Below are 13819 nucleotides of genomic sequence, written 5' to 3' on the forward strand. Positions count from 1 at the left end.
GTGGGTGGATGGGTGGATGGGTGAATGGATGGCTGGCTGGCTGGCTGGATGTGTGTATGGTGGGTGGGTGGGTGGATAAATACCCAAGTACTTCAAACTGTAGTATGTCTAAAATAAAATTCATCAACTTTAGTTCCAAATCTCATCATCCTTCAGTGCCCCTGCTCTCAAGTTAATGGATTCACCTTCCCCAAAAAGAGCCGGACTGAAATCCTGAAAGACATCCTGAGCCTTCCCTTTTCTGTTCTGCTCTGAGTAGTCTCCAAATCTTGCCCAGCGAGGTCCAGAGTGTCTCTCATGTCTACCTCATCCTCAACCCCACTGCCACTACCCTGAAAGCACCTCATTCTACTTGTCTCATCTGCCCCAGAGCCAACTGACTGCCAGCTTACTGTACCAAGTCACTTCTGGGTCTGCCCTCAGCTGCGTCCATCCTTTAACCGCAACTGTCACGCTCTAGGCTCCCTGGTTTCCTACAGCTGTCTATCTCCCCTCTCCCTGCTTCTCTACTGCTACAGCACTTATGGCCACAGGCAGCCCTGTGGGTACATTAGCTGTGCACATCTCGGGTTGGCCCTTCAGCCTGTTTTCCATGGTTCTCTCAGCTTTCCAAAACCCACAGACCCGTGAACAGCACAGCACTCAGTAAATGCTGAGCTGAATCACAGGGAGGAAACAGTACCCCAAGACGAAATTTGGAATGTTCTGTACCATAGAAAGAACGTTGTAAATGCTAATTGGATACAACTGAAACAATATCACCATAATTTACATGTCACTGATTAAATTGGACCCTTTTGAGGTTGGGCTGGAACTAAACCAGGAAAAGGCTTTCTGATTCTCAAACCACTTACTAAATAGTTTTTGAAGACAACTCAATTTTTTTTTGTAAAACGAGGACCAAGTTTAAGACTATGTAGAAGCAAATAAATCAGGACCTAACTATTCACATTATGAAGACTCTATACCCACCAAAAAGATGTATGAAACGATCTTGTAAAATTCTATAAGCAAGATCTAAATGGTATAGTCCCACACTAGACCTTAAAATGTGATTCCAATTACACAGAATTTATAAGTATAAGAGCTAAAAATTCACTTCAAGTATGAATTGAAAGTATCTCCTCTAAAAAAATTTATCAAAATAAATTTACCATATATGCAAGAAAAAATGGGGGAAGATGTTTTAGTGATGAAATAAAGCTTAGAGCATTTGTAACTGCTAAAAGGGAAAGACACATGGTGTATTTTTGAGTCTGCATCTACAACAATCTGCAGTGGCAGGGTATGTCTGTGCTGACACTGCAGTTCTCAGCTTGGAGCGGGTAGCAGGGGGTGGCGCTGGTGAACTGCACACCCTCATCAGAAGAGCTGGTAAGAAAAAGAAAATTGGCCACTGTGGCTTTTAGGTTCCAACGTATTGTATTTTTTAAAACACCCTTTTTGACAGAAAGGCAACATCAATAAGCTTCTGGCCTTTACTGGGACCTTCAGGGAAGGCAGACACATTTCACATTGCTAGAATTCTTATAAACTTATAATCAAATATTGATTTGGTATTGAAATTTCTCTGAAGAATATGTATTGTCTCTCTGTTTTCATTAGTCAATCTTTAGTTTCATGTCTTTATTCTAATCTACTAGCATTTACAGGTTAAACATCAGCTTAGCCCAATCTTTAAAAAACAAATTGTTGCTATTTTTAAGTACATCAAGTATAATTGTCTGTTAGCTTTTTATAGATGGATTTTTTTATTAGTACCAGTTCACTAACCAAAAATACTACTACTCTGGTTACACAGAAATTATAAACGAAACTTAAGTCACTTATTCCAAAAGTATGGTAACAAAATCAGAGTCAAGTGATATTTGTAACCTCATACAGAACAGGATTTAAATATCAAAAATAAAACTTTACATATATTTGTGTATGATTCTCAGACGTAAAGCTGCTAATTCAACTAAGGTAACAGGAGAGAAGAACACGGCCAAGAACTTTAAAACGAAAATCATCTTATTTTATGTTTTCATTTTAAAAGTCTAAAACATTTATAACTGTCTTCTCTTACTTCTTAGAAATTAAAAAGACTACATATATACCAGAAGGAAATGGCTCTGAAGCTAGAGCTTACTGATTTTCAGTTAATTCATAGTAAGACTAAGAAAATAATATATTTTAAAAGCCTATTGAATTGTAGCAAAACAGTACCTTTATCCAGCTTATGTAACTCATGCTAACTGTCTTCTCTGCATGCTTGTTTGTTGCTATGCACTGTAACGCATCATGAGATCTGAAGTGTGAATGTAGCCTACAGGAGGCCAAGATTTGCCCCTGGGTGCTCTTCTCACCCTCCTGGCCTGACGGGAACACCTTCACCTCACTCTCCATGACACAGCACCGTCTCATCCCCTCACCACCATTCCAGGCATTTTTCCATCACAGAGAGTTCATCCCATGGACCGCAATGTGAACTACACCCGTACCTGTGTTTAATTAATTAATTTACTGTCTATTTCCTCCCCAAGACTAACCTCCCCAAGGACAAGGGCCATGAGTATCTTGTTCAGGGTTGTATCCACAGCACCAAGCATAATACCTGGCATATAGTAGGCGCCAGTGTTTAAATAAATAAGCCAGTCAGTCAGTCAGTTCACATGGATTTCCATTTATGATAAAAGCTGACAAAAACAGCTATTTCTAAAATAAGACAAAAAATAAAATGAGACAGCTAAGTAAAAATACATTTGCATGAGTGTATGAGGAACAGGAATTTGAGACTTACAAATCCATGGGCCTTTTACATGCCCTGCTGTCCCTGGCCTTCAACTCATCACCAGAGCATATTTTTGTTCACCATTTACCCTGTTACACATTATTTCCATCACCTAAACTCATTCCATAAAAACACCACAGACTTTTATTAGTTACTTAGAAAATATCTTCTAATAGCCAGATGGAGTTAAAAACCGAAATTCCCCAATCACCCTTCCATTTATTGGACAGAGACAGCTAAAAAGAATTGGGGACAAAACAGAAGGCCTGGGATGCACAGGCACCTCGAGAGGAAGCAAAGCTCTTAGGATGGGAGCAAGCCTGGCGACAGAAAGTCTAGCAGCTTCCCTACCCACTGTTAAAGCCTCTGATGCCCAGTGACCATCTGCATCTTAATACTGAACACGTGCCACTCAGAATAAGTCAAACTCTGCCCAAGGAGATTGGTTTAAATAGTCTTACCTCTGTTTCCGTGAGAAGTGTTTTTAGCCTTGTCAAATCTTTTGTTACCATCCCATTCTGAAAGGGCAAATGAAAAAGGGGGAAACCAAGCGGCATATTAGTTTTTTACTCTGAACTTGACTCTATGGCTACTTCTAAGGTTTACCCATAAAAAGAAAACTAATGCTATGCTCCTCTCCTAGCCTCATTACCATTAAAAGTGATAACAAAGCCAACCTTCTATGTGGGAACTTAAGAAGATGAACCGGACAAAATATACAGTATGCCCTAAAACACTGTATTCATCTTGTAAGAATTTAAGATTAATTCAATGACATAGTCACAATGAGTATCACTCAAAGTAGGATAAATAAAAAGGAAAATAAAATTCAACTTTTTAAAACCCCTTCTCTGAAAACAAATAGGTGAACTCAGTGACTTATGATTGAGATTCACATACAATGGTCACACTACCTAAAGACGGTTCATTAAAGCTGTTGAAGGAAAACACAAAAATTAGCTCTTGAGAAATTCAAATTTTACTTGAGATTTTAAAGCAAATTGCTTCTTAATTTTAATTTAAAAATCCAACAGGTAAAACTGTGTAATATGCTCAATTTAAGTAGAAAAGATCCTTAAAGATAGAATTATCTAAATAATAAAGGAGAGAAATATTCTTTATCACCTATTTAGAACTAAATACCCATACAAGACTCTTGAGAGTCCCTTGGACTGCAAGGAGATCCAACCAGTCCATCCTAGAGATCAGTCCTGGGTGTTCATTGGAAGGACTGATGCTAAAGCTGAAACTCCAATACTTCATGGAGTTTTGCCACCTCATGCAAAGAGTTGACTCATTGGAAAAGACCCTGATGCTGGGAGGGATTGGGGGCAGGAGGAGAAGGGGACGACAGGGGATGAGATGGCCGGATGGCATCACCAACTTGATGGACATGAGTTTGAGTGAACTCCGGGAGTTGGTGATGGACAGGGAGGCCTGGTGTGCTGCGATTCATGGGGTCGCAAAGAGGTGGACACGACTGAGCGACTGAACTGAACTAACCCATACAATTTTGGTATATTAATAAGATACCTTAGCTTTTATATTCATTTGTTAAGATGGTGAAATAAAAAGACACTATTAAACCAACTAAACAATTAGCTGCACAATAATTCCTTAGAAAATAACTAAATTACCCTCTGAGATGGGTCATTATATTACACTCAACAATATACAAAGTACTTTCCTAATTTCCTTCTTTTTCACCAGATATATACTTATTTGCAGTGAAAACACAACTTTGCTCCAGCTTTCCACAGTTTATGATAACTCAGAAATATAGAGAACTGAGGTTGTATAACAAAGATGTATAACATCTTCCATTATGACTCAAAAAGTATCAGTTCTGTAACAGTTACCAACTGGTGAAAAAACGTTGTATTATCTCTTTCTTCCAATTTCCATAGATTGCCAACTCTAAAGTTCAAAAAAGGAAGTCTTTCCATTAAGTCATCCAGAAACAAACAGACAAAAACTCTAGAAAACTAAATAGTGTATACAAAAATTTATTCTTGGTCTGAATAGAACGAGATAACTTCATCAGAGCAATAACGAATATTAACATCGTCAGAAAGAAAAGTATTTATTACTTAGTTTAGATAAATTTAAGCATTTTACACAATAAATGACTAAATTTAAGAAACCTATAAGATCATATATCCACAGAAGCATTTAAAAACTCAAAAATACCTTCAGGTTCTGTTAAATTATACCTTTAAAGAAAATCACTTAGTTATTCTATACATTCAAAGTTTTAAAAATTATCTCTTAATCATAAACTACATTAATACAAGAATCCAATGCTTAAATATGAGTATGTTGAAAAGAAGTAAGTAGCTACTCATAAACTTTGATTTCTGACAGAACCTACAGGACGCAGGTAATACACCTAAGAAGTCCAATGGGCGAATCCATTTTCGGATATTCAAATTTAGAACCAGTCAACATACCAGGGACTCTCCTGTCAGTGACTTGGCAAGAATGTGGGATACAGGCTGGAGCTTTCCTTTAAGCTGCATGCAGCAAAGCACTGCCTGAAAGGCACCATCTCCCTTGGCCAGTCCTTCTCCCAGCACTGTCATGAAAGAATAGCCATCATTAACCATGTGACATTCAAAACACATTTTGCTTCATTTTATTATTAGCACACTATCCTAGTGCTAAAAGACTTCTTTTTTTTTTTTTTTTTAATTTACTCTGCTGTGTCAGTTTCTGCTCTACAGTGAAGTAAACCAGCCATACACCAATATATACCCACTTTTTTGGACTCCCCCTCATTTAGGTCACCACAGAGTAGCCAGTAGTCTCCTGTGCTGTGGAGCAGGCTCTCATCAGTCACCTGTTTTATGCACAGCGATGCACACGTCAAATTCCACTCTCCCAGTTCCCCCCTCCGTTTCCCTCCTGGGATCCATTACATTTGTTCTCTACATCTGTGCCTTCATTTCTGTTTTGCAATAATATCATTTTTACTATTTTTCTAGATTCCACAAATATGTGTTAACACGTATTTTTCTCTGACTCACTTCACTCTGAATTGACAGACACTAGGTCCATCCACATCTCTACAAATGACACAGTTTTGTTCCTTTTTATGACTGAGTAACATTTTTATTTGTGGGCTTCCTTCATAGCTCAGTGGTAAAGAACTTGCCTGCCAATACAGGAGATACAGATTTGATCCCTGGGTTGGGAAGATCTCCTGGAGAAGGAAACGGCAACCCACTCCAGGATGCTTGCCTGGGAAATCCCATGGACAGAGAAGCCTGGCAAGCTATACTCTATGGGACCGCAAAGAGTCGGGACACAACCTGGCAATTAAACAACAAATATCCCACTGCAATATGTACCACACATCCATTCCTGTGTTGGTTTACGTTGCTTCCATGTCCCGGCTACTGTAAATAGAGCTGAAATAAACACTGGGGTTCGTGTAACTTTTCAATTATGCTTTTCACTGGGCACACGCTCAGTCATATGGCCATTCTGTTCTTAGCTTTTTAAGGAACCTCCGTACTGTTCTTCTCAGTGGCAGCACCAACCTACATTCCCACCAACAGTGGAAGAGGGCTCCCTTTCCTCCATGCTCTCTCCAGCATTTACTGTTTGTAAATTTTTGACGGTGGCCGTTCAGACCTGTGTGAGGTGATACCTCACTGCAGTTTTTATTTGCATTTCTCTAAAAATTAGTGGTGTTGAGCATCTTTTCATGTTTGTTGGCAGTCTGTATGTCTTCTCTGAGAAATGTGTGTTTAGGTCTTATAGTCATTTTTTTATTGCGTTGCTTGCTTTCTAAGAATCTGTCCATTTCTTCCAGGTTTTCCATTTTATTGGCATATAGTTGCTTGTAGTAGTCTTTATGATCCTTTGTATTTCTGCGGTGTCAGTTGTAAGTTCTTGTTTTTCATTTCTAACTTTATTGAGTGCTCCTCCCTTTTTTCATGAGTTTGGCTAAAGGTTTATGCATTGTTAATCTTTCTCAAAAAAATCAGCTTTTAGTTTCACTGATCTTTTCTATTGTTTTTTTTTTGGTTTCTATTTCTTTTATTTCTGCTCTGATTTTAATGATTTCTTTTCTTCCACTAAACTTGGAGGTGTTTTTTGTTGACTCTAGTTGCTTTAGGTGTAGGTTAGGTTGTTTATCTGAAATTGCTTGTTTCTTGGGGTGGATTGTACTGCCATAAACTTCCCTCTTAGAACTGCTTTTGCTGCATCCCATAGATTCTGGGTCATCGTATTTTCGTTGTCTTCTGTTTCTGGATATTTTTTTTATTTCTTCTTGGATTTCTTCAGTGATCTCTTGGTTATGAAGTAGCATACTGTGTAGCGTCCATGTGTTTGCATTTTTTACAACTTTTCTTCCCATAACTGATTTCTAATCTCATAGTATTGTGGTCAGAGAAGATACCTGATATGATTTCAAGTTTCTTAAATTTACCAAGGTTTCATTTGTGACCCAAGATGTGCTCTATCCTGGAGAATGTTCCATGTGCACTTGAGAAGAAAGTATATTCTGGTGTTTTAGGATGGATGTTTTAATATCTTTATACTATAAATATAAATATCAATTAAATCTATTTGATCCAATGGGTCATTTAAGGCCTGTGTTTCTTTATTTTCAGTGTGGATGATCTGTCCATTGGTGTAAGTGGAGTGTTGAAGTCCTCCACTATTACTGTGTTACTTTCAATTTCCTCTTTTATGACTTAGCGTTTAACTTTTGTATTGAGATGCTCCTATGCTGGGTCCATAAATATGTACAATTGTTGTATTTTCTTCAATTGATCCCTTGATTGTTATGTAATGCCCTTCCTTATCCCATGTTGTTGTTTTTGTCCAGTCGCTCAGTCATGTCCAACTCTTTGCAACCCAATGGACAGCAGCACACCAGCCTTGCCTGTCCTTTACTGTCTCCCAGAGTTTGCTCAAACTCACATCTATTGAGTCAGAGATGCCACCATCTCTCACCTCCTTCTCCTCCTGCCCTCAATCTTTCCCAGCATCAGGGTCTTTTCCAATGAGTCAGCTCTTCACATCAGGTGACCAAAGTATGGAAACTTCAGCTTCAGCATCAGTCCTTCCAATGAACATTCAGGGTTGATTTTCTTTAGGATTGACTGATTCGATTGCCTTGCTGTCCAAGAGACTCTCAAGAGTCTTCTCCAGCACCACAGTTTGAAAGCATCAATTCTTCAGCAATCAGCCTTCTTTACGGAGCAACATTCAGGCATGACTACTGGAAAAACCATAGCTTTGACTATACAGACCTTTGTTGGCAAAGTGATGTCTGCTTTTTAATACAGTCTAGGTTTGTCATAGCTTTTCTTCCAAGGAGCAAGCATCTTATAATTGCATGGCTGCAGTCATAATCCATAATGATTTTGCAGCCCACAAAAATAAAGTCTACCCGTTTCCATTTTCTCCCCATCTATTTGCCATGAAGTGATGGGACAAGATGCCATGATCTTATTTTTTTGAATGCTGAGTTTCACTTTATTGAATCAGTTTTACTAAAAACTGATTTTTCCAACTGCAACTGATTTGAAAGTTGTAGTCTCTACATTCCGGAGAAGGCAATGGCAAGCCACTCCAGTTCTCTTGCCTAGAAAATTCCATGGATGGAAGAGCCTGGTAGGCTGCAGTCCGTGGGGTCGCTAAGGGTCGGACACAACTGAGCGACTTCACTTTCACTTTTCACTTTCACACACTGGAGAAGGAAATGGCAACCCACTCCAGTGTTCTTGCCTGGAGAATCCCAGGGACGGAGGAGCCTGGTGGGCTTCCGTCTATGGGGTCACACAGAGTCGGACACGACTGAAGTGACTTAGCAGCAGCAGCAGCAGCAGCAGTCTCTACATTCAAGGTTTTGTTCAACTATTTAGACCAACCTGCTCTCACTCCATCCATGTTACAGATCACTCATGTCCTCAACTGACAATTCCAATACATGAGTAACATACCCTCGGGAATGTCCTGAGCACCTTAGAAAATTCCACAGCAAGCCCACATCTCCGTCAGATCTTACTATTCCTGAAACTATTCAAATATGACCTTTGGCAAGTCACTTTATCTCTCTGGCCCTCAGCATGGTCCTTTGTAGAACTGAAACATGAAAACTGTGTTGCAAGAATCAAACAACAGAATGCCAGCAGAATGTTTTAAAGAAAAACAGTAGTTCTGCCAAGGTCTGGATCATTCACATTCTCTAAGCCTGCTTCCTTCCCTGTAATATGGAGGTGACAACAGCTACCTAATAAGGCTGTGGTAAAGATTAACTATATGAAATATCTAGCACAATCTCCTCATAAGAGTTCCCGAGATGTTACCCAACCCTCTAAAAATTATAAAATAGTATTGAAAACTTCCCTGGTGGCTCAGACGGTAAAGCATCTGTCTACAATGCGGGAGACCCAGGTTCGATCCCTGGGTCGGGAAGATCCTCTGGAGAAGGAAATGGCAATCCACTCCAGTACTACTGCCTGGAAAATATCATGGACAGAGGAGCCTGGTAGGCTACAGTCCATGGGGTCGCAAAGAGTTGGACACGACTGAGCGACTTCACTTAGTGAAAACTTGAGGAAACATCTGAGCTCCTTTTGAGTAACTGGGATATTAAGAAACTAGTTATCAAGAGCTGAGGAATGTTTCAGGGAAATGAAAAAAAAAAGCAAGAATATTTCAGTCTCAGATGATTATGTCACTTTGTTTAAAAAGTATTAAACAACATATTTTACAAACACTTTTCAAAGGTCTTCGATTTTGTACAAAGTACTAGCTGAATTTTATTTTACATAAGTTCTGCCATTCTATTGGCGTTTGCATGTCTCCATATTAGTCTTTTCCTTTTCCTCTCTCTAAACATTTCAGACAAGAAACACTACTGATGTACTTTCTTCTAATTGTTGTCTTAAAGTGCAATTCAGTTTATGTCTTGTAGGATCCCACATGAAGAACTGTGGCAAAGAAACTGTCAACTATTATAGCTAAAAAGCTATCCTGTTATTGTGTCATATGATAAAATCAAATTGCAATGCTGCCACTCTGGTACTGTATTATCTTTAACATTTTGAAAAAGCCTGAAAGTATGGCCTAGTGTGTAATAAAATTTGCCTCAGTTATTGAACCTGCCAAAAGAGATGCCATTAAAACATAATCTAATCTTGGGCAACTGTAAAAGAGTTATGTTTCCTTACAAATAAATTCTCTCCCCACCAGCTATCTGTGGAACTTTGTGAGCACAGAACTCCTTCCTGCCCCCTGAGTTACAAAGGAGAAATCTGAGCACCTTAGCTGTGATGTGAAATTCACGGTTCTATCCCTTTTCATTCTTAAGTTTTTGTAAGATTTGCTAAGACCTAAAATATCTCTTACTTGGAATGTTCTGGACCAGAAAATGAGTAATATTAAAGTATTCATTCAACTGGGCTTCCCTGGTAGCTCAGCTGGTAAAGAATCCACCTGCAATACAGGAGAACCTGGTTTGATTCCTGGGTTGGGAAGATCCTCTGCAGAAGGAATAGTCTACCCACTCCAGTATTCTTGGGCTTCCCTCACGGCTCAGATAGTAAAGAATCCGCCTGCAATGCAGGAGACCTGGGTTCAATCCCTGATGGGAAGATCCCCTGGAGGAGGGCATGGCAACCCACTCTAGTATTTTTGCCTGGAGAATCCCATGGACAGAGGAGCCTGGCAGGCTGCAGTCTATGAGGGCATGGCAACCCACTCCAGTATTCTTGCCTGGAGAATCCCCATGGACAGAGAAGCCTGGCAGGCTGCAGTCCATGGGGTGGCAAAGAGCTGGACACAACTGAATAACTAAGCACACACGCATGCATTCATTCAACTGCTTCGACCAAAACAGTCTCTGTAAGGTAGCCCTTGGCTACAAAAAAGAGAGGATGAAAAATTAAAATATAATTCCCCTTGCCTGTAAAGTATTGCCTGCCATGAGTAAGATCACTTAAAACAAGTTTCAAGTCCAGTAAATGCTGAGTATTAGTCCGCTTTTTCAGTAACATGACCATTTTACATTATTTCTCTTATCAAGTCCTTAGTTATTTCTAAAATCTTGTACTGAAGACCATAGCCTAATCAAGGTGATATTTTTCCAATATTCTCAAAAGAAATTTTTAAATTACCACTAACTAAATCTTTGAGCCATTAACAAAATGAACTTACCCACCACTTGGATATGATCACATTCTCTGAACCAACACATCAGGAACTGAATCAAAAATAAAAACGATGGGGTAGTGGGGAGAGTGGTGGGAGGGAGGCTCAAGAGGAAGGGGATATATATATATATATATATATATATACTTAAGGCTGATTCACGCTGTTGTAAGGCAGAAATGAACACAACACTGTAAAGCAATTATCCTCCAATTTAAAATAAATTTTAAAAAATAAAAATAGATCCATTTAATAAATACATTAAACATTTGTAATTTATAAATAAATTCCTTCCTAAATATCAGCCATTTAATCTCTGGCCATAAACTTGTAGCTGAATATATCCTAGGGATGGGGGAGGAGTATACAAACAGACTCCAAATGGTGGAAGACTTAAGTCACCTCAAAATGTCCATTTATAGCAAGTATCAGAAAACATGACATAAATCAAAATCACAGTTCTGTGGCAGATCTCTCCCCAGTGTCCATATTACCATTTTTTATTTTTTTCCACTACCCTACTCCTGTCTCCACCTTTCTTACCCTTGCTCTTTCTCTTCTTCCGATTGTAATACATAATACTTTAAGGCAAGTGGGCTGCAGCTTTAGTGGCACTTTATGTCCTTCCTACCAAAGTCTTTTGCAGACAAAATACTTCCTTAATAAAATGCTTTTGGTAAATGAAAAGCCCTAACAAAATTCAATGCATGGGATCATCAGATCTCTTCTAAATATTTCACCTCTAGGTTTAAATTCTATAATATACTTTCTCTTATTCTCTTGCTTTCTCGTTTTGCTCCACATCCCTGCTACCTTGTTCTTACTGCTTTCAGTATTTGGTCCTTCAACTCAATCACAACAATCTTTGTTATCTCTTTCACAACCCCTTGTGTATACAGTAAACTTTAAAGCTGAGATCTTATTGTATATTCTTGAAAGTACACTCTCCTTCAACTGCAGTTTAGTGTAAAGGCTCCTGGACTACTTTCCTCTGGATGTTTTCATACTATAGAAAAACAGGTTATTTTTCCTGGCTTATTTTCAGTGTTCCAGCTTAAATTTTAGAGCTAATTCAATAACATGGGGCTTCCCAGGTGGCACGAGTGGTTAAGAACCCGCCTGCCAAAGCAGAAGCAAGGGGGTTCGATCCCTGGGTTGAGAAGATCCTCTGGAGCAGAGCATGGCTATACACCGCAGTATTCTTGCCTAAAGAATCCCATGGACAGAGGAGCCTGGTGGGCTACAGTCCATGGGGTTGCGAAGAGTTGGACATTACTGAGGCAACTTCAGTTCAGTTCAGTTGCTCAGTCATGTCCAACTCTTTGTGACCCCACGAACTGCAGCAAGCCAGGTGTCCCTGTCCATCACCAACTCCTGGAGCTTGCTCAAACTCATGTCCATCGAGTCAGTGATGCCATCCATCCATCTCATCCTCTGTCATCCCCTTCTCCTCCCTCCTTCAATCTTTCCCAGCATCAGGGTCTTTTCCAATGAGTCAGTTCTTCCCATCAAGTGGCCAAAGAATTGGAGTTTCAGCTTCAGCATCAGTCCTTCCAATGAATATTCAGGACTGATTTCCTTTAGGATGGACTGGTTGGATCTCCTCACAGTCCAAGGAACTCTTAAGTCTCAAGAGTCTTCTCCAACACCACAGTTCAAAAGCATCAATTCTTCGGGGCTCAGCTTTCTTTATAGTCCAAGCCTCACATCTGTACATGACTATTGGTAAAACCATAGCTTTGACTAGATGGAACTTTGTTGGCAAAGTAATGTCTCTGCTTTTTAATATGCTGTCTAGGTTGGTCATAACTTTTCTTCCAAGGAGCAAGCGACACACAATGAATATACCTCAACTTCCTCATCACTATACAAATATAAAATTATACACAGTAAAAACTGACAACACACATAAGCATAAAAACAAACCTGAAACTTCGTTCCCCAGCATATCATAAAAGGTTTTTATTTCATCTACATGCTTGAATGAACTTTTCACATAAGGCACTGTTAAAACAGTATTTGCAAAAGTACTTGTCATACTCTGCGTGCATTCAGTTCAGTTCAGTTCAGTCGCTCAGTCGTGTCTGACTCTCTGCGACCCCATGAATCACAGCACGCCAGGCCTCCCTATCCATCACCAACTCCCGGAGTTCACTCAAACTCATGTCCACAGAGTCGGTGATGCCATCCAGCCATCTCATTCTCGGTCATCCCCTTCTCCTCCCGCCCCCAACCTTTCCCAGCATCAGAGTCTTTTCCAGTGAGTCAACTCGTCGCATGAGGTGGTCAAAGTATTGCAGTTTCAGCCTCAGCATCAGTCCTTCCAATGAACACCCAGGATCGATCTCCCTTAGAATGGACTGGTTGGATCTCCTTGCGGTACAAGGGACTCTCAAGAGTCTTCTCCAGCACCACAGTTCAAAAGCATCAATTCTTCGGCGATCAGCTTTCTTCACAGTCCAACTCTCACATCCATACATGACCACAGGAAAGACCATAGCCTTGACTAGACGGACCTTTGTTGGCAAAGTAATGTCTCTGCTTTTTAATATATTATCAAGGTTGGTCATAACTTTCCTTCCAAGGAGTAAGCGTCTTTTAATTTCATGGCTGCAATCAGCATCTGCAGTGATTTTGGAGCCCCAGAAAATAAAGTCTGACACTGTTTCCACTGTTTTTCCATCTATTTCCCATGAAGTGATGGGACTAGATGCCATGATCTTTGTTTTCTGAATGTTGAGCTTCAAGCCAACCTTTTCACTCTCCTCTTTCACTTTCATCAAGAGGCTTTTGAGTTCCTCTTCACTTTCTGCCATAAGGGTGGTGTCATCTGCATATCTGAGGTTATTGATATTTCTCCCGGCAATCTTGATT

General features: G+C 39.7%; 1 protein-coding gene across 4 annotated transcripts in view; it reads right to left on the reverse strand.

Annotated features, from left to right (window-relative positions):
- HELZ (helicase with zinc finger) overlaps nt 1–13819 on the reverse strand; it is a 160285-nt gene that overhangs the window by 100209 nt on the left and 46257 nt on the right. For all 4 annotated transcript variants that reach the window (XM_088829420.1, XM_055408786.2, XM_055408785.2 and 1 more), the window contains 2 exons: nt 5224–5348; nt 3235–3291 (listed from right to left, as the gene is read on the reverse strand). In XM_088829420.1, the coding sequence (XP_088685546.1) occupies nt 3235–3291; nt 5224–5348 (182 nt within the window). The remainder of the gene's footprint in view (nt 1–3234; nt 3292–5223; nt 5349–13819) is intronic.

This window comes from Moschus berezovskii, chromosome 20 (assembly GCF_049115385.1).
Source record: "Moschus berezovskii isolate FMDL1 chromosome 20, NW_MosBer_1.0, whole genome shotgun sequence".
Lineage (NCBI taxonomy): Eukaryota > Metazoa > Chordata > Mammalia > Artiodactyla > Moschidae > Moschus > Moschus berezovskii.